The 22,569-nt window shown below is 37.6% G+C and overlaps 2 protein-coding genes across 6 annotated transcripts in view; both read left to right on the top strand.

Moving 5' to 3' along the window:
• Positions 1-6,329, top strand: part of kalrna (kalirin RhoGEF kinase a) — a 210,285-nt gene extending 203,956 nt beyond the window's left edge. For all 4 annotated transcript variants that reach the window (XM_017692407.2, XM_017692406.2, XM_037539083.1 and 1 more), the window contains 6 exons: positions 446-577; positions 2,150-2,314; positions 2,490-2,568; positions 2,679-2,879; positions 2,969-3,107; positions 3,537-6,329. In XM_017692407.2, the coding sequence (XP_017547896.1) occupies positions 446-577; positions 2,150-2,314; positions 2,490-2,568; positions 2,679-2,879; positions 2,969-3,107; positions 3,537-4,082 (1,262 nt within the window). In that variant the 3' untranslated portion in view covers positions 4,083-6,329. The remainder of the gene's footprint in view (positions 1-445; positions 578-2,149; positions 2,315-2,489; positions 2,569-2,678; positions 2,880-2,968; positions 3,108-3,536) is intronic.
• Positions 6,330-8,001: 1,672 nt separating this feature from the next.
• Positions 8,002-22,569, top strand: part of ubr3 (ubiquitin protein ligase E3 component n-recognin 3) — a 58,226-nt gene continuing 43,658 nt past the window's right edge. Inside the window, exons 1-19 of one of the 2 annotated variants that reach the window (XM_017692404.2) lie at positions 8,002-8,589; positions 10,317-10,456; positions 10,948-11,100; positions 12,418-12,573; positions 13,268-13,308; positions 13,502-13,568; positions 13,678-13,808; positions 14,007-14,235; positions 14,432-14,611; positions 14,961-15,094; positions 15,358-15,444; positions 15,568-15,633; positions 15,850-15,939; positions 17,132-17,260; positions 17,498-17,550; positions 17,748-17,881; positions 18,310-18,395; positions 18,631-18,772; positions 20,303-20,399. In XM_017692404.2, coding sequence (XP_017547893.1) covers positions 8,159-8,589; positions 10,317-10,456; positions 10,948-11,100; positions 12,418-12,573; positions 13,268-13,308; positions 13,502-13,568; positions 13,678-13,808; positions 14,007-14,235; positions 14,432-14,611; positions 14,961-15,094; positions 15,358-15,444; positions 15,568-15,633; positions 15,850-15,939; positions 17,132-17,260; positions 17,498-17,550; positions 17,748-17,881; positions 18,310-18,395; positions 18,631-18,772; positions 20,303-20,399 — 2,546 coding nt within the window. In that variant the 5' untranslated portion in view covers positions 8,002-8,158. The remainder of the gene's footprint in view (positions 8,590-10,316; positions 10,457-10,947; positions 11,101-12,417; positions 12,574-13,267; positions 13,309-13,501; positions 13,569-13,677; positions 13,809-14,006; positions 14,236-14,431; positions 14,612-14,960; positions 15,095-15,357; positions 15,445-15,567; positions 15,634-15,849; positions 15,940-17,131; positions 17,261-17,497; positions 17,551-17,747; positions 17,882-18,309; positions 18,396-18,630; positions 18,773-20,302; positions 20,400-22,569) is intronic. The other variant, XM_017692405.2, reaches the window with a different exon arrangement.

Here is a 22,569-nt window from a genome sequence, read left to right as displayed (position 1 = left end):
TCCACTTTTTTTGGCTTGAAACACAAAAAAATAGTTTGTTTTACTACTGGAACATTTAAAAGGAACTATTCCACCATACCCTAGGAATGGGACTTTTGACGCAGGGTACTTGAGTTCTGCTCATCGAATGATATATGAAGGTATTGGGGATCAATAATATAATATATTTACTGTACTCAGTCATAAAATTACCATGATATGTCATCAGAGATCAAGAAAACATCTCCAAGGAGAGATTTTAGAGCTGATCTATTGATGTAAATAATATTACACCCTTTTTTAATTTTTGCTTATTATTAGTTTCAGCAGTTGCCAATTAGTTTGTGCTGCTTTGTTATAGACATCTGTGACAGTAAACCATGATGTACTATTAATCTAGATTTTAATATCTGTCTCCGTTAAGAGACATTGTCTGATTGCTGTTGGTTTGTTGCCTCTTTGTCAGGTGTTCCAGCAGCTCCAGCACGGCCAGTAGCGCAGGAGGCCAATGGTACAGCAGTGGTGGTGCACTGGCTCCCCCCAGCAAGCTCCGGCAACTGTGCTATAACCAGCTACACCGTGGAGTACAGACAAGAGGGTAGACTGGACTTTTGCACATGCTCAGCTTTATCAGTATATGTTTTTATATTGTTTTGTGCATGTGGGTAAAAACTATAGCACTTTTCTACTGTTTTGTTGCAAATCCAAAAAAATTGAGTGGTGCACTAGTAATTCTACTGTTGTACATTTCCCTTGGCGAAAAAATAAAAAAGAATAGAGTTATTTAAGCAGGAGATTCTTTCTCTCTTGTAAATTTTCAGCAGGCTTAGATTGATTGATTGGAAGAACTAAAAAATGGCTTCTCTACAAACATTGAAGTTCTGGCTAAAGCCTGAGTAGACTGATTAATCAATGTGATAGTTGGTCATTATTCTCAGCATTACTGAGCTCTGCTAAAGCCTGAGTAGACTGATAAAACAATGTGATGATCAGTTATTAATCTCAGAGCTGCTAAACTCCTCCGAGAGATGATCAAATGGAACAGTCTCCTCAGTAGTGGACATAATAGGCTTAGCACTGGTGTTGTACTGTACTCGTGCATTCATTTTGTCACAAGTTACATATATGTCTTTACCTGAAAATTGAGACCCACTTTATAGGTAAATTTTCGAGATTTTGATTTTGAGATTGTTTGCTTAGTTGATGAGAAGGCAGTAAGATTATGGGAGTTGCAGTGGACTGAAGCAGGTAATGAGCGCCAAAATAATAGCGAGAGTTTTGTAATTCCATTTATATTAATACATTTATAACTACATTTAGATAAGTACATTTTATGTAAAACATTAACAGAGGAATTACAGGAAAAGACTGCTAATAACAGCAAGAAACAGTTTGCATTAAATAAAAATTACAACAGCAGCAATTTTTCCTGTGTGTCTTATCAATATGTAGCCTAAATATATTCTAAACATATTCTGAATGTTACTTTATATGCCTTGTAATGGACTATATTACTGAGTACATTTAGGTCAGTGTATAAAGTATTCATAATTTTTTAAAAGGATTCTGCCCAACACTGCTCACTCTTACTACACGACTAATGACTTGTGTTAGTAATCTTGAGGTAGCAACTTCAAGTGCACAATTCAACCGTCTGTTCTGATGCAATGTAACATCATTAAGTCTAAAATAGGAAATCAAGTTAAAATGGTTAAATTGTTTTAAAAAGCAAAATGGTTAAAAAAATACAATAAATTATTATTTCTATGTAAATGTATTTGCCAAATAATTAATGTAACTGGAATTAGAATAAAGTAATTTAACTGCACAAGTTCTTCTTTTTTTGCCTAGGCTATAAAAAAAATAAAAGCATATCTTAAAAAGAAAAAATATATAATGGTGATATTAGAAGGTAAACTGATGTAAAAATGAATGGGCTTTTCTCAAGGCATTAGGTTCTCCGGTGTCCTTGCACTTAATACAGCTATGACAAAACAGCTGTAAGAAGCTGCTCAGCATTAAAGATTTGTCTGTAAATTTGGTCCATATTTCTAAGAAATAAAATTTTCATTTAATTGCTTGAATTTAATAGCTATGAAAACCTGGCTAATAGCATAGTGCATTCATTCAGAACATCTTTAATTACATGTATGTCTGTGTTTGTTTGCAGACTCACTGGTGTGGCAGCAGTCGGTGATGTCCACAGCAGATGTATGTGTGAAGATTGAAGATTTGATCCCAGGCGGGCACTACCAGTTCAGAGTCAGAGCCAGCAACCCCTGGGGCATCAGTGCCCCCAGTGAGCCCTCCAACATGGTCACACTACCTAGCTGTGGTTAGTACTGCATGCATACTTTTATTAAGCATTAATTCATTTAAGAAATATTTAAGATAAATGAGTCTTTCACATAGATTTTAGATATATAAGAACTGATTTAATTCACAGTGTAACCTTTCTTTCTGTACACCATGTTTTTTGTTCACAAATATGGTGATGTTTCTGTTTGAAGTTTCAACATATGATGGAACCGGAATCCAATGGAAAGACAACTTTGAGTCAGCATTTACAGAAATCTGTGAAATTGGAAGGTGATAGTGATGTTCCCTCTGATAGTCTTTAAGTCTATAGTAATTTTACTAGACTTTACACCTTCACGCATTCTCTCTCTCTCTCACGCATTCTCTTTCTCTGGATTCAGGGGTCGTTTCTCTGTGGTGAGGAAATATCTTCATAGGGCCAGTAAGAGGGAGGTGGCAGTGAAATTTGTCAATAAGAAGATGCAGAAGAAAGAGCAGGTGGCTCATGAGGCAGATATCCTGAAACATGTCCAGCACCCTCAGCTAGTGATGCTGACCGACACCTACGAGTCACCCACAGCCTACATACTCATACTAGAGCTGTAAGTCTGAAAGCCAAATGCTGAAAACCAAAAGAAATAGCTGATTGCTTTTCCTGTTTAATGAACAAAATTATTTGGTTTGTGTCCAGGCTGGAAGGTGGACGTCTGTTGGATTACCTGGTGGCTCATGATGAGTTAATGGAAGAAAAAGTGGCATTCTTCATTAAGGATACTCTGGAGGCGTTACAGCATCTGCACACCTGTAAAGTGGCACACTTAGATCTAAAGGTGAACTTTTAAAACCAGATCCATGGCAGTAAAATGACATCATTACAAGTATCCACGATTATCCTTCCACTAAATGCATGTTCTCGTTGCCATACCAAAACCTCATAACCCCAAATCTTTTTTCATGCTCATTGTGACTGAGAGGAATCTGATTCTAGACTAGCCCTCCTACTCTGAGAAACTTTATTAATACAGCCGTTGAAATATAAAACCTGATACATGTATGTAATGTAACAAAGTTTTCTTACATTGTTTTATTAAAGTAAAAAAAATGTCTTCTGTAAAGTTACTACTTCAGAAATATAGAGTATTTTCATGGTCATGATAGTGACAATACACAAGACATCATTTGTAAGAAATTTGCTTAGAATTGTAATTCTTCCATAAACAATCGATTCTAATTCACTAATTCTCTACTCTCCTGTACAGCCTGAGAACCTGATGGTGGATCTCCGCATGCCTGTCCCTTGTGTGAAGCTGATAGACTTTGGTGATGCAGTACAGATATCAGGGCATCGATATGTGCACCTCCTGCTTGGGAACCCTGAGTTTGCAGCTCCAGAGCTCATCCAGGGCACCCCCGTCTCTTTATCTACAGATGTTTGGAGTGTTGGAGTGCTGGCTTATGTCCTGTTGAGTGGAGTCTCCCCATTTCTGGATGAAAGTCTGGAGGAGACCTGTGTCAATATCTGCAAACTTGATTTCTGCTTTCCAGATGAGTATTTCTGTGGGGTAAGTCAGGCAGCAAGAGATTTCATCATCTCAGCGCTGAACCAGGACCCCAGGAAAAGGCCCAGCTCGTCCACGTGTCTGCAGCACCCATGGGTGAGCGCTCACAGCGGTGACTACTCCAAAACGCCTTTGGACACAGCCAGGCTGGCGGCTTTTATCGACAGACGCAAGCAGTTACATGATATCAGACCTGTCACTAATATAAAAGGTCTGGTTAGTAGCACTATGGGACACACCATATAAGAGTGAAATACACATTTGAGAAGAAACGGGTTACACTGTAGGATACGCTCTTAAAAATAAAGGATCATAAATGGTTCTTGGCTTGGATGTATGGTTCTAGGAAAAACCTTTAATTGGTATACAATATTTATGTTATGGGAAGGTCTTTAAAAAAGGTTTAAACTTCTCCTTTTCAAAGCATTTTTAAAAGGCTATCCACTGAGAGATGGATCTTCTGTGGTCTTGCTTCAAAGAATTTCTTTTGGCACCTTCATTTTTAAGAGTGTACAATACCAAAATGTCTTTTAATATATACAGAAATGTTTAGATGTGTTCAAATATGGTCCTTTATGTCCAAGATATAGCAGGGATTAACCAGTTTGGCCCACTGAGACTATAAGTCTGGGCAAATCATTTAAGAATAAGGTACTTATGCCTGCCTAGAAAGCAACTGTGTGCTCTCCAGAGCTAAATGATGACATCTTGTGGCTTGTAGGAGATAAACTAGTGCAGAGTGAATCCTTGGCTTCATCTGAAATAACACTGTACACAGAAGTATTAAAGAACGGTCCTCAACTGAGGTGTATCACTGTGGGTATATGTTCTAAATGTCAGCCATTTAACACAATCTCAGCATAAATTCAGGCAAAGAAAGTTAGTTAATGTACAGAATGAATGTACAGTAATATAGAATGTGGGTGAACACTGCTGTGTACTGACTGAAGAAATATTTAGCTTTTTTTCTAGAAGATGCATTGTCTGTAGATATAGGACAGCAGATATTTTTACAGTTTAACATATGATTAATGGGATTATATAGGATATCAAACAGAATTTTCAGCATGGTTTACATGTAGTTATTGCCTATGCCTAGGGTTTACACAACATCACGCAATCAGTTTTGCTATAGATGAAGGCTTTAGTTCATCGTTAAATCTGTCATCTGTGATAAAGGAATCTGATGCCTTTTCTGATGCCATTGGTGAGAAAGTAATTTAAGAGTGTTTTTGAATATATTGCCCTTGATTTGTCCATCACTGTTTCCTGCATTTGAATTCGTTAGCAAGTTTGATTATTTGATCATTGATTTGTCTGTCTTTGCGGATTCCATGCTGGAGGGAAAAAGCCTAAGCCTTAAATATATTTATTCCCTTTTTACCCTATTTGTATAATTTAAGTAATGGTCTGTAATTTTTAATAGACTCTTGTTATATTTTTATGTTGTTCACTTTTCACATTTTCACTATTGACTTTTAAAGTGTCAAGAAATATATCTGATGTGTTTATTTGTGTAGTCTTATTGTGTCAGTCAGCAGGAACAATTGAAAGAGTTAGACCGTTTAATCTGAAATAAACATTGGTTTTAACTTTTTCACAATGCACTTCTTGCAGACCCAAAGTAACCTTTATCTGCTACTGTCATCTTTTAACAATGTCCAAGACCATTACAGAAAAAACAAATCTTACATCCCGTCCCAGAATTTCTCAAAGTCTCAAACTATAAACAGAAATGCATCTAATTCTGTGTATCACAGTTCAATACATGTAACTGTATATAATTGATTCACTTTGTTCATGCTGTATGTTTTCAGAGTTTTTGTTCCATCCTTGAACTCTTAAGTTTGAGGGTAGATCCTGTCCATTATGAGATTCATGTGTTAATAGTTAGCCTATGAGTGTGACTACTGTTCATGGGCATGTCGATTCTTTGGAAACCTCAAAAGTACAATGACTGTGCCATTTAAAAGAAAGGTTCTGGAGGGAATCTAGAAGAATCAGGAAAAAACCTCAATAGCCAACTAACCAGTTTTATTACATGGTACCAACTTCAGTTTGGACCACACTTGCACAGAAATCCAGTATACATACTTTTGGCAGAAAGCATCAAAGAAACGATGGACGCTACATGTCAGCATGATCCGTGACTAGCAATGGGATGACTGTTCTAAACCATTAAGCTTCTCTTCAGTATTCATCTAAGAACTAAATGCTACATGGTGTAATGCTTCAGTGCTACCCCTAACATGTGCTAGTATCATGATTGCTTTATTGATTTGTAGTGCAATGCAGTGGCCTCTGAGAATTACTTTAGGAGCATTCTGTAAACAAATAAAACTCGCTTTTGTCATTTTAGTCCTGTTAGTACTGTTGTACATAGCTATGTGTACAATTTGCATACCAAAATGAAAATGTCCTTTCTTTAATAATATGGGCTGTTTGTTTGTTACTGGATGTTTAATAAACTGTGCTTGTTTTTAGGAAAGAAAATTGCAAAAGAATTCCTTTAATAAGACTTGCATAAAGTATACATTGTGAGTGATTTGTTGTTTAACCCAGGCTTTGTTTATATGACATTTTACTATTTATCCTACAGGTGGTAACCACCAGAGACTTAATGGTAACCATTTAGCAATAACCAAGCAACCAGCTCAGATACCTTAGCAATACTTTAGCAACCACTTAATACCACAGAAACCATTTGGCACCACTTTAGCAACTATCTAGGAATTGCTTAAGATGTGCAGTCACTCTACATTTTCTGTAAGAAATGCACTCTTCTGTTTCTATTTATATTATTTTTATTCTTATTTTAAGTTTTACTGCAAAAACAACCGTAGTTTTCAATATACAGACACCAAACAATTTCCAAAATGTTAGGTCTAATTGAGAATGTTGGGCCTAACAACTACCACACAACAACTTAGCAACCACCTGGGATACCACTGGCATCACTGAGCAACACCTTAGCAACCACACAATGAGGGGGGATTACATCTTCAAAAAGACTTGGAAGCTCAGCAACTGTGAAGGCTATGGTGTCTTCATCAGATATGTTCAAGTCTGCTCTTCGTGAGCCCTGTAAAACTTAGTTAATTCTAATCTAATAAAGCTAGGAAAAAGTACAAAGGAGCTAGTATAGGTATTGTGTCAAACTCCTCCTCAGTTGAACGTGTATAAGGCCAAAAATATACATGAGCAAAAAAAATGTAAAACACACATAGATAAAAGTAATTATTATAAGTCAATCAAAAATAAACATTCAGTCACGAGTCAGTGTGTGCTTTTTTTTCATGTTTTTTTTTTTTAAACATAAAAGCAACTTTAATGTTGCACATAAGCCAGACTGGTGAGTTGGCCTTACATTAACCTTTTTCAGCAGACTGTGTGTGTGGTGCATTGAGTAATAGGTGGTATTAGTCAATAAATTAGCATAGCTATGAGCAGTTCCATTTTACAATGATATTAAAGAAAACAATACAATTAAATGGTGAAGATTGATTGGCAGAAGAAATTTTAAAAAGGAAAAATTCTTGCCTTTTCAGATTTGTGATGAATACTTTGACTGTCTAAAGGATAAAGTAAGGAATAAACAGTATGTTTTTTTTTCTCTTGAAAATGTAATTGAGTATTCAGTTTCAATAATACTTGAGTAAAGTATACATCATCTTTGTTGTTTATTAGCTTGTTCTCTAAAAATATGAGAGAAACATGAAAAGGTTGTGCAAAAAATTGCATACATAGCTCTTCATAAAATCTACTCTTTTTTTTTCTTTAAATTAATTGATCTTGTTGGAAGTCCATGTCTTTAATAAGCAATAAAGACACTTTCTTTTTTTTCCATTTTCTTCCCAAAGGGTGTCAATAATTCTGCAGAACCCTGTATTTGCACTATACAATCACAACAGTATTCCTGTTCTTTGCAAAGGAGGAGAATTCGCGGTGAGTTGTTGTTGTTGTTATTATTATTATTATTATTATTATTATATTTAAATAGCACAGTGGTGTGCTCCTAAGCAGTGTTACGCATACGTACTTGAGGCAAAACCGCTTAAATAAGTTAAATAATTTCTCAGAATTTGACGTCATAGATTACGTTTTACTACACGTGTTGTTAAATAACATTAACATACATTCGCTCTAAAATAGTCGTCTGACCTGTATGCTCCGGTCAGATAAGCAACATCTACCGCTGCCCGCTGACCTAGCAGCGCTGCTGGCCAATGCACTCCATAACACCGTGGCGTGTCGCGAGAAAAGGCGAGAACATAGCAACAAGACAACAAAAATAAATTCTGTACGGCAATTCCGAGTGAACGATGGCGGCGTCGCTGCTGCGCCGGGACAAGAAAGCCACAGCCGCTCATCTGAAAGCGGACCTCAATCGGACTGACAACAGCTCTGGACTACGGCAACTTCAGGAATTGCTGGATAATGTTCTTAATCCAGAGAAGCCAGCTTCGGACACTGAGGCCCTTGACTGGTGTAAATATCTGCTGGCAGGAGGGGACGGGTTCGAGGAGTTCTGCAAGACCGTCCGCTCCTACGATAACGCTACTCTGTGTGGCTTAGTCTGGACTGCTAATTTTGTAGCCTACCGATGTCGGACCTGTGGCATTTCCCCTTGTATGTCACTGTGTGCGGAATGTTTTAACAACGGGGATCACACGGGCCATGATTTTAACATGTTTAGGAGTCAGGCCGGTGGGGCCTGCGATTGTGGAGACAGTAATGTCATGCGAGAAAGTGGGTAAGTTCATTGCTTGGTACAGGCTAAGCTCGCTAACCAGCTAGCTTAGCTTGTAGCTACTATTTTTCTGCCATTAACCAAGGGTAAGTTACTAGCCAATATGTCGTCTTTGTTGTGTGACAGTTGGGCAGCTGTGCTTGTCTAAATGTGTGTCACAAGCGCTGAAACGAAACATTTACTTAACTGGAAGCTTCATCTGTGTTTGAGTAACACCGGGACGCTAAGCTAGCTAACGAACCTAGCAGGGCTTTGCAGCACTCGTAGCCAAGCTAGCCTTTTAGCACAGGGATTCAGCTAGCTGCTGCCTTACTGAGTGTCAAAGTCTGGGTTATTTTTAACCCACCGAGAGGGTCAGTGACAGGTCTTACCTATTTCTTCTCGCACAAAAAACTGTTCTTCACATTTAGCTGCACATTTCATTGGTGGACAAAACGAATAGTTAATGTTTATTTTTTGCTGCTCAGCTGTAGCTTAGCTGTTTGTTGCTGAATATGTTTAGAACGCCTCTCATTTGTGGACTTGAAATGCTTCTCTGTGAGGCACCGGGATACGGGTTTGTCCAAGGTAAGATCATTTATGAGCAGGAAAAATCCTGCTGGCAGTAGTGATACCGCAGTTTATGAATGAACATGTGTTGTTCCTGAATGTCATTCTTATTTGTCGTAAATGTATATTATCCCTTTAAAGTTCAGGTTTCTCTCAGGTGTTGTGGGCTTTCACTTTCATTATTTCCAGTATCCTGACTCTGTATACCTATTCTTCTCAGTGAGAAGTGATTTGAGCACCTCACCTCAGTTGGTAGATCATTGCATCAAGTATAATGAGCCAAGTTCAGTTCATGAAGTTTTTGTTTGTTAAATTATTTCTTATTGTACTTTTGATATGGTGTAACGTATTTTAATGTAGTGTGCTTAACAGCAGTAAAGCTTAATTGTTCAACTGTACAACTGTACTCTCATAGCACACAACAGAAGTGGCTGTGTGCTCATTTTATATGTGTTCATTTGCATGCTGCAGCGTTTCACAGTCATTGAGGTCTATACTGTGACAGTTGTTGGTAATATTGAACAGCCCTCCAGCCAAAGTTGAGCTTATAAAATCCAAGAGACTACCAGTACTTTCTGTACTGATGTGTTTTACAGATCTGTGAGGTGTAACAGTGTAACTTGACAATTTTTAATACTGCGTCACTTTTCAACATAATGGTAGAACTTTTTTCACATATGGCAGCTATATGGGTGTATGTCAGAACTATAATTTTCATCTTATATTAGTGGTATTAGTTCACTATTAGTTCAGGGCAGAGCTCAGTTATGAGCAATTGAGTAGATCCAGATTTTTTTTTGTCTAGATCAGCTCTCAAAACACTTTGGCAGTGTAAACTGTATTTAATTGTCTGGCTTTTGTGTGATGAGATTTGTAAAGGAGTAAACATATAGATTGGTTAGGAAACATTAGGGCATCATGTTTCTGAGTTATGTTTCTTGATCTTCTCATTTAACATTTTTAAAGATTATCCGAGGCCTAATTCTGTTATTTGGATCACATTTTTTTGGAGTGTTAAGCAACTTTTTTGGTCAGTGAATTTCTTGGCTGCTAACTCATGATTGTACTTACATGCTGTGTGAAGTGTGGTTTGTGTCTTGCACAGTAAAATAACATGCCATAAATATTATACCACATTCATGGAATGTGTTGTGAACAGAGTCCAAACTTTTATGTGGCAGGTTTTGCAGAAGGCATCGGTTAAAAACAGGGGAGTGTGTTCCATCAGTTCCTTGCGATCTACTGCTCATGTCCGAGATGGTTCTTCCTCGTTTCATCATCAGCATAATACAGTACCTGAGAGATGGCTACACAGAGCCAGGTGAGGCACTGTACAAACCCACCAAGCCTGCCAAGTGTGTCAAGCCTGCTTTTGAACATTGTCATATTCCACTGGGTTAATTGTGAGATGTTATTGTAACTGATGTTACATGAACGTACAGATAATGACCACAAGAGGGCAAATTGAGTCCTTCTTTGTGCTGTGTGTTATACACCTGTAATACAGTGTTGGCAGACCATTACAAGGGAAGAAAAAAAACTGCTTGAAAATATGTACCCTTCACTTAGCATTGGTACAGTAGATAACATCTCATTAAAACTCACTCTCAAGTTAGGACATGATTAGCTTTATCTGCACTGGGCCAGTTTGTGTTGCTGAAAAATGTTTCTCCCAAACAAACTCAAGATATTTTAAATCAGTAAAACCTGTTCTGCTACCCTTGTTACATGCTTGGCCTCCGTTAATTATCCCATGTATAGAAATGTATAATGTCTTTGTAACCCAACCATTTCTTTATGCTGTGTTTCCAGAGTCAGCCACAGACAGGGATCTACAGAAGGTCCTACAGCAGCTGGAGCCTCAGATATCTTTCTTAGAAGAACTCACTAAGATGGGTGGAGCTATGCGCACTGTACTCACAAAGATTTTAACCAATCAGCAGACCTTTAAAGAACTGAGCATGGGTAGGTATGTCCAAGTGGACACACAATGCACTTTCGTAGCTCTTCCAGTGAGCAGCTGAGGTACACTTTCACATGGATCTTCACTGTCTGAGTATTTTGTAATGATAAGTGGAAGCACATTTTCAATTACAGTAGTGTATAACCATACCCAGAGCGTAGGACGAGAGGACCACTCAATTAAGAGTTCGGCATCAGGGGGTTTTTGGCCTAAATATGCGATTTTCTTGATACTATGAGCTGATCAGTGCTGCAAAATATGTGAGCAAAGCTGGCAGTTTTTCATAATATCTGAGTCTAACCAAGCCAGTAGTGTTTGCAGAGTTTGTATAAACTAATGTTATGTATGGGGCAAAGTAAAGACCACTCACTAGATGCGACACATGAGCTTGTCATCCAAAGAAGGACAGTGTGTATGAGAAGCAAAAAGGATTTATGCAGCACTGACAGTAAGCCACCAAACTGTGCAGATCACATATAGATTGCTCATCCAACATGTATAGTGTAATATTGAGGAAAGCACAGAGGACCATGAAATGACAATCTGATCCCATTTCTAGTGCTTAACTACAGTTCTGAGGCACCAATCCAATCGAGTGCTCAGGCTCTGAATTACTGGCAGAGTAATAAGGGCCACTTTTCTCTTGCCAAAGCTGCTCAAGCCTGCCTCTCTGTGCCTTGTGCAAGTGTGGGCAGTGGAACATTGTTTAGGGCTGCTTCAAATATTTTGAATAAGAAGAGGAACAGGCTGTTGTGCCAGATAGCCAAAATTTACTTGTGAAAATAAATCTTGGTAAGTCTTGAGTCAGTTGCACAGCCCTGTGCCTTTGTCATATTGTTTTTTGTTAAAATTCCAGCTGTTATATTGCTGCTATATTTGTTGTAACAATCATTTAACTGGGAGGATTTTGTGAATAAAAATGTGATATTATAGCTATGTTGAGTGAGTTTGATGCAGCATTGTTTAAACCATTTTAAACAATGTTTGACATCAGTGGCTGGGTGGCAAAATATCGCAGCATCCTATTCCATGTCCCTGGTTGGAATTGGCATCAGTGGGTATAGCTAACAAGATGCTGTTTGGTCCATCCCAACCTTGCATACACCCAAAAAGTTTAATTTTCTAAATCTATAACATTTGAAAAGAGAATTTGCAGGTAATTTATTATTTTACAGTTGTTGACCTAAGAAATTTGTTTCTTTTCCCTTTCAGGTGGTCATTGCTACATGGCTTCTCTGTTTTTTATGAGAAAATAGAAAGTATTCTTGCTTTTGAAATGTATAATTGACTAACAATTTCCCATTTCCTCTCACTCACAGGCCAGGAGGAGAATGTGTATGCAAAGAGAAGTTATGAGAAGTACCTGTCAGCACTGAAGAACTCAGGATTGGTGTCTGTGGAGGAGAAGGGGTCAGCAGGTGCAGGTGCTGGGGCAGCAGACTCCCCTGCTGGAGCTGGAGCGCTCAGCTTGCTGGGTAACACTTTTACTTCAGTGCCTTTAATGAAGGACTTAATTTCATGGCTGGCATTTTAAAGATTTTTGTGTCTGTAGTCTCATGGGGACAGACTAAACGTTTTATAAGTGCTCATCAGAAGATAACTGTGGGGGAACTATGCTTAAACATGAGTGGGAGTGTAGATGTGTTAGTGTAGGAACACCAGTGAACAGGTGATTGGAGAGGTGGCAAACATTGAATGTTTTTAGTGCTGCTCATTGTAAATACAATGCGTAAAGAACATTTACAGCTACATTTGCAGCCACTGTCACATTAACTATTGAGATATTGCTTTGCTTGTTATTAATCATATTTGTGACGTAAAAAGTTCATCAACACGAGGAATTTGGGGGCAAAATTTCCCCAGTTTTCTCCTGTCTGTGCACTTGGAACATCTTAAGCCATCCACTACTAAAATTTTAACTAGTAATGGGAATCCACATCTGGAGAACACTGGCCTTGTGAGATTAGTGTGTCAGAGGCTGCTGTTGTTTAACAAAGATATAGAATTTGTTGAATTAAAAAACTGAATGTACATAGTGTGGAGTCCTTGTAATCCAAAGGACAGCTAATTGTGAGTCATCCTCTCCTTTTCATTTATTCAAAAATCAAGTCTTATCCTTAACTTATTGGTATCCTGTGCTTTTCTTTTTTTCTTTTATCTATATTTTAGGGGCTGCTGCGGCAGCTAGCCCAAATGAGGAAAACAAAGAGGTAAGAAAAGAGACCAAAAGCAGTCGGCAGCTGCCAGTTTACTCTTGCATAAGAGTAATTAAATGTGTCTTGTTGGGAATGGGCTTTGTCTGCTCTTTATGAAATGAAACATTTTAAGAGTTCATGTATTCATTTAAAAGCCTAATGTTAACCACAAGGTAATGCAAGACCCTTCTTATTCTTTCTTGAACAGGAGGATCAGGATGGAGGGCAGTGTGTAGGCCAGAGAAAGAGGGTAAAGCTGAGCAGTAGTACCAAAGGTAAATACTTGAACTCTGTTTCTTTTTTTTCTTTTTTCTTTTTTAATTATTTACTAACACAAATGGAGAGAAGAAAACACTGATGCTCCCTGATTTCTCCTTCATTTAGATCCATCCATAATGGATACTCTGAAACATAAATGTTTTTTAGAAGAGTTATTGTTTTGGACTATTAAATATGAGTTTCCACAGAAGATGGTCACTTTTTTACTCAACATGCTACCAGATCAAGACTATAAGGTATGCATTTATACTAATGCGCCCAGCAAAAGCTAAGCTTCTTTTACAAATTGTTATTGATTTCTTTAGTTTAGTTTAATATTACAAGTGCATGTCATGGGTATAGTTCATTGTAAAGCATACAAATGACAAAAAATAAGAGTAAACTGTGTTGCCAGTTCAATTTTATTTGATTTTTTTTTTCCTTCTGCCCTTCAGATCACCTTTACTAAAACATTTGTTCAGCACTATGCTTTCATCATGAAGACTCTGATGAAGAGCCATGAGTCAGACACAATGTCCAACAGAATTGTGCACATCAGTGTGCAGCTGTTCAGTAATGAAGAGTTGGCACGTCACGTTACTGAGGAGTGCCAGCTGCTGGACATCATGGTCACTGTACTGTTGTACATGATGGAAAGTTGCCTTATTAAGAGTGAGCTGCAAGGTAAATATGCTTCTGTGCAGCCAGTGTTAATCTACTGGTATAAGAACAAGTTGAATTCTGTTAAATAAATGTTAATAAATAATTAGTTAATAAAAAAAAAAAAAAAAAACGAACAGTAGCAACAAGTGGCTCAGTCAATGGTTAGTTAGTGAGTGCTAATTTTGTCTTATATGTTGTTTTGTGTTTGTCGTTTTAGATGAAGAGAATAATCGCCATGTGGTGGTGAACTGTGGGGAAGCTCTGCTGAAGAACAACACCTACTGGCCTTTAGTTAGCGACTTTATTAATATTCTCTCTCACCAAAGCGTAGCCAAGCGCTTCCTGGAGGATCACTCCCTGCTCATGCTCTGGATGAGCTTTGTCTCTTTCTTTCAAGGTCAGTTTCACTGCAGTATCAGCAGTAGAGAAGTTTCTTCACTGGTAGTTCATAAGTGGGATGTATGATGTGTTGTAAGATGAGTACGTGGCTTATGGCATCTTAGTATTCTTGGCTGAGTTTGAGTTTTTGTGAGATGTCTTACCAAAGTAAAACCAAAAATAGTCCATATGCCAGTGTTTGGTTTTTTGTGTTTTTTTTTTTTTCTCTTCTCACATCAGGTTTATAGTCTTAATGTCACATCTGTAATATTTGCATTTCTTTAGATAACCACTCTTATCTGTAGCATTGAAGCTACAAAGCTTTAGAAAAATGTATAATATTTTTATCTTTTCTTTCTGTTTTTCAGGAATGAACTTAAACAAGAGGGAGTTGAATGAGCATGTGGAGTTTGAATCTCAGACATACTACGCAGCTTTCGCTGCTGAACTGGAGGCGTGTGCTCAGCCTATGTGGGGGCTACTAACACACTGCAAAGTCAAAGTAAGATCCTGATCAGCCACCACGTGTGTAACACTTATGTAGTCTTACATAAGTGTTAGTCTTACTGTTATTAGCCCCCAACTTCATTTTGGTTTAGCCTTTGTGGGGGAAAAGGCAGTAAATGCTTAAGTGATTTGCCATTACAATACAGGGTGTCATGTGGTGTACACTGCAGTCATAGTGTTTGTTGTTCAAAGTGAGGGAGCTGTTGAGTGTTTTAGGTGTTGGTATAATAGATGAATGCATGGATTTCAAATTGACAGGAAACACAGGAGTACACTAAGACAGTGGTGCGGTATTGCCTGGAGACTTTACAGATCTGGTTCGATGCCATTGGTTTTGTTGATGAGGTATGGTCATTGGTGCTGTTTTAAATTCACATTGAAATTCATATTAATCAAATTAAATTTATTATCTGTTCATTTTGCACAGTTTAGCAGTGTTGATCATTTTATTTAATCTCTTTCCAACAGCCTGCACCCAATCAAGTAACATTTCATTTGCCTTTGCACCGCTACTATGCCATGTTCCTGAGCAAGGTAACTTAATTTGCATACAACCAATAATAATTCACAGGACATCCATTTTATTTATGTGAGGTGAAAACAATTTTTAAAGTGATCAGTTGCTGAAGAGTCAGTTTAAAGGTCAGGTGTTTTATTTGGCTATAATTTCTATTTACTCCATCACGTGGATAGAGACATTTTTGTGCTCTTATAAAATCTTATCTGATCTATATTCTTAAATTGGTCCAGGCGGTGAAGTGTCAGGGGCTGGACTTGGATAGTCTGCTTCCTGACCAGGAAATGCTGATGAAGATCATGGTGCATCCTCTTCAGATACAGGTGACTAGCTCCAATGAGATTACCTGAAGAGCAGATGCTCAGCAGGGCCTATGCACTCTCGCACACTCACACTGTTCTAAGGACATTTAGCGATATCTTAGTGTTGTGCTGATATTATCGGTCCCTATCTTCTCACTCTATCAGCAGATCAGGCTTATGCAAAAGAGGTGACGCTGTAAGCAACAGCAGGCAAAAGGCCACATTTGTCTATCTTTAGTACACCTGCTCAGGTCATGACTAGCTCATGAGTTAATTCAGATGATAGAGCTGGAAAAAAACGTGAAAATGTTGGCCGTGTTACCATTATACACAGTCATTTTGAGCATATTTACAGGATAAGGTCTGGTTCTCTGAACATGAATCCAAGCCTTGTCTTGGATTAAGTTGTAGTATTCTTTTTATCTTAGGCATAGGGCCATAACATGCCAAACATAAAATGAATTTGATTCTCATGTTCCTAACAAGGATATTTTGTCAAAATTAAATACTAACCATTAAAGATACTCTTATACAATAAAGCAAAGGACACTTGCTCATTTCATGGACTTTTTAACTTTGTCGTATAAACGTATGCCAACCTCATGTTTTAATCCACTGTTATTTCCACGATTGTTAGATTTTATGTTATGCTATCATTATGTTAATGGTTGTTTACTTTCAGTTTAATACACTGGACTTGGGGTGATGATAAACAGTAGAACACCTGTGTACACAGCACATAGGTGTTTGGTTGCTTCTGATTGGTCTGTCTCATTAGGCAGTTCACAAGCATGATGTTATTAGGTTAAAACCTATTAAGGCAATGTTGTTGGTAATGCAGACTAAAATAAAAGTTACTTCTTTGCAATTAGAAAATTGTGCTCACTCAAATTGCGATTTCAACATGAAAATGAGTAATCTCTGATTCCTAGCCGCCCTTAGTTGATGCTAGTTCTGCGTGGTTGGCTTGGAGTGTCTGGGTCTTGGAAACTGATCTTTTAAGTATTGAAGTAAGTCCGGGTTATTCAACAGTATCAATAAATGCTTTGCAACGTTCGTAAGTGCACAGCACAGATCACTATGACATTATGATGGACAGTGTTGAAGTATGGTAGACTGAAGTTGTCTTGTGCAGGAACATACAGAACTGCATTGTATAGTGTAATGTTGTGTCCATTAACTAATTTTGTGTGTCTGTGTGTGTCTCTTATAGGCTTGTCTGTCTGAGATCCACAGTAATATGTGGGTGAGGAATGGACTACAGATAAAAGGGCAGGCTATGACGTATGTCCAGTCACACTTCTGCAACTCTATGATCGACCCAGACATTTTCCTGCTACAGGTATTGCCCTGTTTTATACTCGCTAATATTCATACTGTTCTTTAGATGTTTTTCATCTAGATATGCTGCACAAATCCACATCCTGGTCCTACCTTTGAGTAGGGCTTTGCCCATTCATTGAATGTTCTTCTCTATTGATTTGTGTGTTCTTGTTTGCTCCTAAGGCTTAGTTCATATGCCTGTATCAGTTTAGTGGAAATGGTCAGATCGAGTCCTTTTGAATGTTTTTTTTTTCAGGTGTGCGCATCACGACTAGATCCAGACTACTTTATTTCTTCAGTGTTTGAGAGGTATGTCTTACTTTATCGCTCTGTAGTTACCACTCATTCTCATAACCTGTTATTAGGTCCACTTGGATATATTGGCCATACACATTGTGTTCAGTATCATGTAACTTTTTGCTATTAATAAACTAATGTCATTAAAATTGAAATTAAATGATTAATTCCATTGAAATATCAAATTCTTTTTTCTGTCATTGTGTCAGATTTAAAGTAGTGGACTTGTTGACTATGGCGTCACAGCACCAGAACACAGTGCTGGATGCGGAACAGGAGAGGCCCATGCTAGAGGGGGCTCTTACTTTCCTTGTCATATTGTGCAGCCTCCGCATACACCTAGGTTGGTACTAAAAGGGCCCATATCCTAAGTTTTTCTGTTTTATTTTTTACCCTCAGGCTGTCTTTTGACATTTATGTAGGTATATGTTCCAAAACAGTCAATGTCATTTTTTTGTTACCATTTTTCTAACCTCTCTCTCTCTCTGTCTGTCCCTTATAATAAAATGGACTGTTCTTGTTACTGTGCACTTAAGACAGATATATGTAAATCGGTTTTAATTTGCTATCCCGTGTATGCATTTAAAAAAAAAAGCAGCTTAGGCTTAAACACCTCTTATAATGCCAACAAATTGTTATTAAAAATAAAAAAAGTTAGTTTTTTTCTGTTTTAAAGAAGCTTTTCTGTTGCAAGTTGTGCTTGATTGGTGGTTAGTTGTTCCTTCTTTTCTTGGTGTGTCATTTACTTGTTTCTCTTTTCTTCTCTTTCAGGCATGACTGATGATGAGATTTTGCGGGCAGAAATGGTGTCCCAGCTGTGTATGAATGATCGCACACACAGCTCGCTTCTTGATCTTGTATCCTTTACTGATCCTGTTAGCAGTTATTAACTTTTTGTTAATTGGGATGTGGATGAGTTTGTTTCCTTGTTGTTTCCACACTGTGCTTTTATTTGCTCGGTATAAGTCTGTGTTTTTACTGACATTATAATTGTTTGCCATACACTGTTCATACATATTAGGTTCTACCACTTGTAGTTAAAGAAATAGGTGAAATATGAATAATTCATGAGTTTCTTAACACACGTTCCAGATTCCAGAGAACCCTAATCCTAAGAGTGGCATTGTTCCTGGCAGCTGTAGCTTTGAGGAGATGCTGTCAGCTGTGGCTGACTTTAAAGCTCCTGTGTTTGAGCCTGGGGGCTCCATGCAGCAGGGCATGTATACACCTAAAGGTGAGCTATGTCTGCTGTTGCACTATAAGAATATGCCTGAGTATCTATAGTATATTATAGTTAAATTTACCATGGAATAAAATTAAAAGATGTCTTTTTCATAAAAGTGAGTTTAGCAACTGGTCAGTATCCATTGCTTATTCTTTTTGTGAGCTGGAAGAAAACTCTCCACCAATAAACAACCTTCTCAGTATTTTGCTGTGCTGTTCAGATGTTGCAGTAGGTTAGCCATTTAAAGAGAGCATGATTCCAATTTTTTAAAATACCAATATAGATTTGAAACATTTAGTATGAAACAAACTTTTTTTAATTTAAATATTTTTATTATTCTATGTTTTAATTAAAGCACTTCACTTAGATGCTTGTCTAAACTACTCAAACTACCCTAGGAATAAATACATGGCTAAAGACATATGACACAATGTGAGTGTGGTATTTTTGGCCTAGATTTTGAATCAGATTTGTTCTTTTTGATATTGGCCCAAAATTAACAGCGACGAACAGTGATATACCATCTCTACATGACATGTCTAAAGAGGACTGTAACTGGACAGAAACATGTCTAACGAATAGCAGCAGTACAAACAACATTGTTATGAATTGTGCCTAGTCATGATTTTAAGCCTGCACGTTACTCTTCTCCACCACATGATGGCAGTATTGTCATAGCTGAACCCACTGCGGCTGTCCAATTATGGTAGTCATACATGTATGCCACTTGTGTGTGTTTGTGTCATTACCTTGAGCTTTTCCTGTTATGAAATGTGGATGAATAGAAATAATTCATATTATTGGTCTTAGCAATAGGCTATTTAAAGAGAGTTGTTTAATCCTGATGCCTGTGTGTATATGGCACACCATGCTGTCATATCCGCTAAAATATTTTATTTATCCATTTGTGTTCTAATTTTTCACGGTTATCTAAAAATAAAGTAGGTCATACCAGGTACCATTTCTGATAACTGATGAGACACAGTGGACTTACTGTGTGTTTTTCTTCATAATCTTCAAACAATGGGTAAATGGGTTTTTCTATTTCAAAATAAGAGATTTTTTTTGTTACGCAGTAACACCAATGCCACGACTCCAGGGGACAACAACTTTCACTACATGTTTTAGAATACTTATTTGGCATTTGTTTTCTTTATGCCGTTTAATTTATATATTTTGTAGTCATGTATAGATTATTGTAGTTAAAGTTGCAGAAAAACATGTTTTGTTTTTCCTTCTAAATATGGCACTCACCCTGTGAGGACAAGCACATCTGTAGTGCTTGGAATTCTAGATAATTGATTTAAAAAACAATAATGCTAAATTGATGGCTCAACAAGGTGGAATTGTTAAAATAAGTTATTGTTTTATCTTAAAATACAAATGAATTGTAACCCTAACATGTTTTTCAAGTGTAATATATCTGTAAAAGCTAGGGACACAAAAATGGACGTCTCTGTAGAATGATCCCTATAATGAAAACTAAAATATTCTACTTTCTGCGTTGTATGGGCTTCATGATATGTGATGTTTCTACAGCGGAGGTGTGGGAGAAGGAGTTTGACCCAATCATGGTGATCTTGCGCACAGTATACCGTCGAGATGTCCAGTCAGCGATGGATAGATACTCAGCATTGTGAGTCACCTCTTGATGGTCTTTGCAAATAATTGTAAAAGTTTAGTAATTCACTGCGTTCATAACATTATTACTTATTGATGAAACTGATTTTTGCTTATCCCCCCCCCAACATATTTTCATATTAGATGTTATTAGGAATTGGACTGAGGGATTGCTACAATCATTTCAGTAAAGTCTGGTGAAGCAACATAGGTTTACAACAGGAGTTTTTACTAACCTCACCTCTAGGTATATTGAGAAGGAAATTTCTTGAGAAGGACTTTCAGTGGCATAAAAATAAATAGTTTCTCTAATGCACTCAGTTGTCTTGCTGCACGTTTGTTCTGAGTCTGAAGGTTCCTGCGTTTCATGTAAGGTCTTAGTATGGAAGATGTGTTTCTGGCTTTACAAGTCCAGGGTCACTCTACTTCCCTGCCCTTGAAAAGGTGTGCACATGAGGGTTACCGACTGATACAGGCCCCTCCAATTAGAGCCATGGCAGGAACAATCAATATATCAAGTCTAAAGTCTAATAGACTGGGGAAAGCCTGGCTGTACTGAACTCAGTTTGGAGCCTCCTGAAGACAAATGTGAAGGTCTAGGTCGAGCAGATAGGGTGAGGTTAATTTCCTGTAGATCTCAGCATGATGGGAACTTTCTAAATGCATTACAACATCCTGCAGGCGGCATGTTGTCTTTTTTTTTTTTTTTTTTTCCCCTCCCACTGCAGTTTAGCTATAAAGAAAATATTTGCTTGCAGTGGTACAAACTGAAAAAAATGGCCCTCTAATTTCTTTATTTGCAACAAATACAAGCAAACATTTTTTTTTTTTTTTTGTAAGGCTAAATTTTCTCTCATACAGTGTGAAATGTACACTATATGAAATGTATTTGCATGCTCTCTGCATTCATTGTTTGAGAAATGTTTTTGTGACAACATAAACAGAAAGGATGGCATAGATGGAACAAAACATAAGACTCAAAATTGGAGCTGTTTGGTGGAATATGATTTTGAATGTCTTTTGTTGGTTTGTAATGATAGACTGAAGCTCCCTCTGTGTGCTGTAGAATGATAGATTGCTTGTCAAGATAACATATTTCATACCCTGCACCCTTTCTCTACTGAAAGGAAATCAATGGATGCTTTAAACATTTTACAGCTCTGTTAAAATACTGTAAATTTTGTTATTGTGTAGAGGTACTTTCCTAGTGATATGAAAAAGTAAGGTGCATGTTTACACTGCATGTGAACATTTGAGATGCCTCTCTAAAAGGGGTAAAAGTGAATTAAAAAAAATTCAGCATTTCAGTACTTAAGATTTGGTGTGAAGGTGCAACCCCATTTCCAAAAAAGTTGGCACACTGTGCTGAATGAAATCAAAACAAAACACAATGATGTGTAAATCATTTAAACCCTATATTTAAGTGAATCTGTAGTGGAAATATAATACAATATATATTGTGTGTGTGTGTGTGTGTGTGTGTGTGTGTGTGTGTGTGTATAAAAAATAAAAAAAAAAAGAAAAGAAATGCTGCCACCTTCTCTGGGCCAGAGTGGAAAAGTGTCCTGTTGTCTGACTGATCAACATTTTGAAATTCTTTTTGGAAATCATCGATGCTGTGTCCTCTGGGCTAAAGGCCACTCACCTTGTTATCAGTGCACAGTTTAAAAGCCAGTGTTCATTATGGTATAGGGGAGCATTACTGCAACATGGCATGGGTGATGTGCACATCTGTGAAGGCACCATTAACGCTGAACGATATGTACATGTTTTGGCAGCATATGCTGCCATTCAGATGACTTCTTTTTCAGGAAAGGCCCTGCTTATTTTAGCAAGACAATGCCAAACCACATTTTGCATGTATGGCTTTGTATTAAAAGAGTCTGGAAGCTAAACTGGCCTGCCTGGAGTCCAGAGCTGTCGCTCAGTGAAAACATTTGGAGGGTTATGAATGGAAAAATGCATCAAATGAGCCCCCAAACTGTTCAACAGCTGGAATCTTGTGTCAAACAAGAACAGGGAAACATTTCACTTTCAAAACTACAGCAGTCGGTCTCCTCAGTTCCCAAACGCTTGGTGTTGCTAAAAGAAGAGATGATGAAACACAGTGGTAAACATGCCGATCCAAGTTTTTGAGAATGTGTTGTTGGCATCAAATTGAAAACGGGCATATATTTTTCAAAAAA

This window comes from Pygocentrus nattereri, chromosome 6, assembly GCF_015220715.1.
Source record: "Pygocentrus nattereri isolate fPygNat1 chromosome 6, fPygNat1.pri, whole genome shotgun sequence".
NCBI classification, from domain to species: Eukaryota; Metazoa; Chordata; class Actinopteri; order Characiformes; family Serrasalmidae; genus Pygocentrus; species Pygocentrus nattereri.
The sequence above is the reverse complement of the archived record's forward strand: the minus strand, read 5'-3'. Positions and strand labels throughout refer to the sequence as shown.